This window comes from Octopus sinensis, linkage group LG24, assembly GCF_006345805.1.
Source record: "Octopus sinensis linkage group LG24, ASM634580v1, whole genome shotgun sequence".
Lineage (NCBI taxonomy): Eukaryota > Metazoa > Mollusca > Cephalopoda > Octopoda > Octopodidae > Octopus > Octopus sinensis.
Genome location: NC_043020.1, coordinates 2,622,724 through 2,627,723, shown reverse-complemented (window position 1 = coordinate 2,627,723; position 5,000 = coordinate 2,622,724). Strand labels below are relative to the sequence as shown.

Genomic DNA, 5,000 nt, shown 5'->3' with positions numbered 1-5,000 from the left:
TTGCGAAGGTACGGCAGCTTGGAAAACTCACTCTGATTGTTCTGATAAGAAAAGGACTCCTGAATTTGTTGGTGAGATCCAGGCCATGATTGACAACGATCCCTCCAAGTCAATCAGGTCCATCGCCAGGGACATGAGAGTGTCTGAGTTTCTTATCAGGCAGAGAGTCAATGAAGACATTCCGTATTCCTAGTTCATGATGAGAAAGGGCCAATTTTTATCCCAATCCATCAAGGACAAGAGGGAAGACCACACTATGAAGCTTTTGAACAAACTCAAGCATCCCCTCCAACTGAACATACTTTGGTTTTCTCAGACAAGAAAAATTTCTGTCAGGATCAGATGGTGAACACAAGGACAACCGTTGGCTTACTGTGTCCTCAAAACATGTACTTAGAGTGATGCAAATCAAACATTCAGCCAACATCATGGCAGTTGGGGTGATCACTAGTGATGGTGACATTATGCCTCCATTCAACTTCCCACATAGCCTCAGACTCAACACAGAGGCCTACATCAAGTGCCTGGAGGGGATAGCGCTGGAAGACCCTATGTCTGGCAACAGGACTCTGTACCGTGCCACACAAACAAGAGAACCCAGTCATGACTGTCAGACAATTTCTGCGACCATATCACTCCTAACATCTGGCCACACAACTCCCCAGACTGCAACCTCCTTGATTATTATGCATGGGATGCAATAGAGACCAACAAAACTCCTTTGTCACACCAAAGATGAACTGAAGGCAAGGATTACAGCAGCATTCATCAACTTAAACAAAGAGACCCTCCAGGAGATTCCAAAGTCGTCTGAAGGCCGTGGTGGAAGCCAATGGCGATTTTATTGAATAAATTTACTCTTTAGTTTTTCAAGATTTTTACCTGTGGGGTTACACAAAAGAGATGTGCAAGATAAAACCTTGCACAGGGGAGGACTTGGAGACACAGATTCAGCAGCAGGTTCCCAATGATATCCCAGACAACATCCTTCAGAAGTTTGTTCATTCTGTTCCTGGCTGCTTGAGGAAATTTGGTGACGCCAGCGGTGCTTACGTTGAAATATGCAGATCTACTTTCATTTTCCCATGTAATAAAGAACATGTAGCATTTGTTTCAACAAACTTTAAATAGGAATATGGATTTTATTACCAATTTTTAATGCTTACTTATTTCCCCCCCACCCTTTATATATATATATTTGATATATTTGATAGATGAAAACTGAAAGAAGCCTTTCGTGTGTGTGTGTGTTTGTCTTCCTCCTCCTCCTCCTCCTCCTCCGCCGCCACTGCCGCCGCCACCACCACCACCACCACCACCACCACCACCTGACAACTGGTGTTGGTGTGTTTACATCCCCATAACATTGAATCATTCGACTAAAAATTCTTCATGATGATGCCCCAGCATGGCCACAGCCAAATGAGTGAAACAAGTATAAAATAAAAGATAAAATATGCTGTACTTTTAATTAATTCAAATGAAAGAAAATATTAATTAAAATACAAATTTTGTAGATACGTCATTAAAATAAAACTGAATTTTCATCTTAATATTTTCAAATTTTAACATTTCATAACCTTTAATATGAAAATTAAAATACTTTCTTTAAAAAAAAATAATATTAAATTCTATTGTGCCTTACAATGTAACACACTCACCGGTAAAATCTCCACTTTTTCTTATTTTTATTGTCCTAAAATTTCCGTTGCATCTTGCAACCTTTTTCAATAGTTTTGACTCTCCAAAAACGAAAAATAATATTAAAGTTCTTTAGGTATAATGATAAGATAGCTCAATATTGATTTTCACTCTCTTACAACACCGTTCAGCAAATATTTTTTTTCGCAATATCTGTTACAAACTAAAATGTTCATTTTCAAATTTTGAGTTTTCTTTCATAATTTCCTAAATCCTACGACCCTCCCCCCGACCACCATACACACATGTGCATACAAGAGGACAAACCTCTCCCTTGCTAATCCTGCCGGTTCCTCATTAGTGCTTACTTTAATGTAGGGATGCAATCAATCCACGTTGCATACAAGAATTCCTTCCTTCTTCACATCCCTAATTTGTTTGTATACGCCAAGCATCCATTTATCTGCTGCAGTTTAAAGAACTGTTCTTGTCAGAACTTTGGAAATGACGGACATGTAATTTCTTTTAAAAAGAAAGAATCTTTTCTAAGCTCTACTTCTTGTCTTCATTTAGTTATTTCTGTTTATCTATCCATCTACCTATGTCTGACTGTCTATTGGTCTGTCTGTTTGTCTGTCTGTCTGTCCAGCTGTCTGCCTGTCTGTCCTGTCTATGTATCTGTCTGCCTGCCTGTTTATCTGCCTGTCTGTCTGTGTTTGCTTATCTATCTATCCACTCCTCTCTCTCTCTCTCATATATATGTATATGTATATATATATATATATATAGGTATATGTATATATATATGTATATGTATATATATATATATATATATTATATATATATATATATGTATTATGTATATATGTATATATCTATCTATCTATCTATATATATATTATCTATCTATCTATCTACTATCTCTATCTATCTATCTATCTATCTATCTATCTACTATCTATATCTATCTATCTATATATATATATATATATATTATATATATATAATAGATGTAGATAACACAAACACACACATACATAACTGCCATCTGCCTATCAATCTGTCAGTCTAGCTAGCTATCTCTCTTTCTTGAGAGGAAAGAGAGAGAGAGAGAGAGAGAGAGAGAGCGAGAGATTGACAAAGACCGAGGCAAACAGACAGACAGACAGACAGACTGACAGATATATATTACATATAAAATTGACTTCTGTGCATTAAATAAAATGGATAAAAAAAGAGAGAATGCAGACAAAGCTGTGATCCTCAGATTTGATATTCTAAACTCCTCAACACTCGTATTGTGTATTCGTAACATGGTTTAAGCTCTTGTTCTCCGCCCCCCCTTTCTCTCTCTCGTCTTCGTTTTAATTCTCTCTTTCTTTCTGTCTTTCTTTTGTCTCAGTTCCTTTCTTTCTTTCTTTCTTTCTTTCTTTCTTTCTCATCTCTCAGCCACCTTCTCTCACACGCCTTCATTTTCTCTTTTTTTTTCTCCCATTCTACTTTCTCCCTTTGTCTGTCTGTCTGTCTATCTGTCGGTCTCTATCTCTCCCTCTGTCTTTCTGTCTCTCTCACCCACTCCTTCTCATTCTTTCTCTCTTCTCTCCTCTCACTCTCATTCACCCTCTCTATCTCGTCCTTTCCTTCGCTCTCTCTCTCTCTCTCTCTCTGTGACAGTCTAAATGTACTTTTAAATAATTATTTCACAAGAATTTTGAAGCATCAATAACAACGCAAACAGCAAAATATCCGCCTCCTCCCCATCATCATCATCATCACCATCACCATCACCATCATCATCATCATCATCATCATCAGCATCATCATCATCACCACCACCATCACCATCACCATCACCACATTATCACCACGATCATCATCACGATCATCATCATCATCATCATCATTGTCATCGTCGACGACAACCGGCAGCACCACAAACAAACGAAGAAGCTGCTAAGGGGCCATTCGGCATGCTAGAAATAGCAGAGAAATCTCCCTTAATTTACAGTTCCTACCATCTTCGAAAACAATGGAAGATAACATTGGAAAACGTAGTCGCGGATATATATATATGACACGATGGTCGTGGTTGGAATGTCTTTGATCACTTGGCTGCAGCAACAGCAGCAGCATTAACTACTACTACCACCACCACCACCACCACCACCACTACTACTACTACTATACTACTACTACTATACTACTACAACAACAAAAATACGATCCCTTTTTCCGTCACATTCACATCCGCTTCGTTATGATCTTCAGCATGATGACGATGATGATGATGACGATGATGACGATGATGATGATGATGATGATGATGATGATGACGATGATGATGATGACGATGATGATGATGATAATTGTGATGATGATGATGATGGTCATCAGCATCATCGAACAATAGAAACCATAAGGACCACGGCTCCAACAACCACTATCGTCACCAGGATTACTACTACTACTACCGGTACTGCTGCTGCTACCACCGCCGCCGCCACCACCACCACCACCACCATGGCTTGTACGGAAACCACGACCATCACTACTGTAAACACCATATTTACTGCCCCTTCGCCTCCCCCGCCCCCGCCGTCCCCACCAGCAGCACCTTTGCTGCCGCTTACCTGAAGAAACGGTAATTCTTTAACTAACCATTATAAGCACATCTGATCACAACTGCAATCGCCGCAACCACCACCACCACCAATACCACCATCACCACCACCACCGCCACAACTACCATCACCACCAATACCACCGTCATCTTAAAAAAATCCATCCAACGACACATCATCATCATCGTAATCCTAATCATTTTGATGATGATGATGATGATGATGATTATCGTTATAATCACGATCGTGATCGTGGTCACCTTCGTTGTCATCATCCTCTTTGGTAAAAAAAACTATGACAACCACAAGAACACGGAAAGAGATTCCGAAAACACCTTGCGTCTCTCCCAAGGAAGTTCAGAATCAAACACACACACACACACACACACGCACAGACACACACACACACACACGCACGCACCGTCCAAATATATAATTAAGCGAATAAATGATTAATTAATAAACTTACCAATTTGTTCCCGAGGAATTGTTTCGGACATCTTCGCAGAACTCCTTAATACGTTCCTTTTCTTTAATTGGTGACATTGTCTTATATATATAAATATATAAATATATATATTTGTGTGTGTGTTTAATATGTGTTTTGTGTGAGAGAGATCGAAGCTTTCTCTGGATGGGCGGAAGAAACTAAATAAGCCTCGGCAGAGAGTGAATGCGTGGTGGTGATGTGTCGTTGTTGTGTTGCTGTGTTGTGTGTTTTTGTGATGTGGTGTTGTG

General features: G+C 39.3%; 1 protein-coding gene across 1 annotated transcript in view; it reads right to left on the bottom strand.

Moving 5' to 3' along the window:
- The window catches only part of LOC115223873 (coactosin-like protein), a 39,356-nt gene extending 34,362 nt beyond the window's left edge, over positions 1 to 4,994 (bottom strand). The window contains exon 1 of the mRNA XM_029794578.2: positions 4,732 to 4,994. Coding sequence (XP_029650438.1) covers positions 4,732 to 4,808 — 77 coding nt within the window. The 5' untranslated portion in view covers positions 4,809 to 4,994. The remainder of the gene's footprint in view (positions 1 to 4,731) is intronic.
- Positions 4,995 to 5,000: the final 6 nt, after the last annotated feature.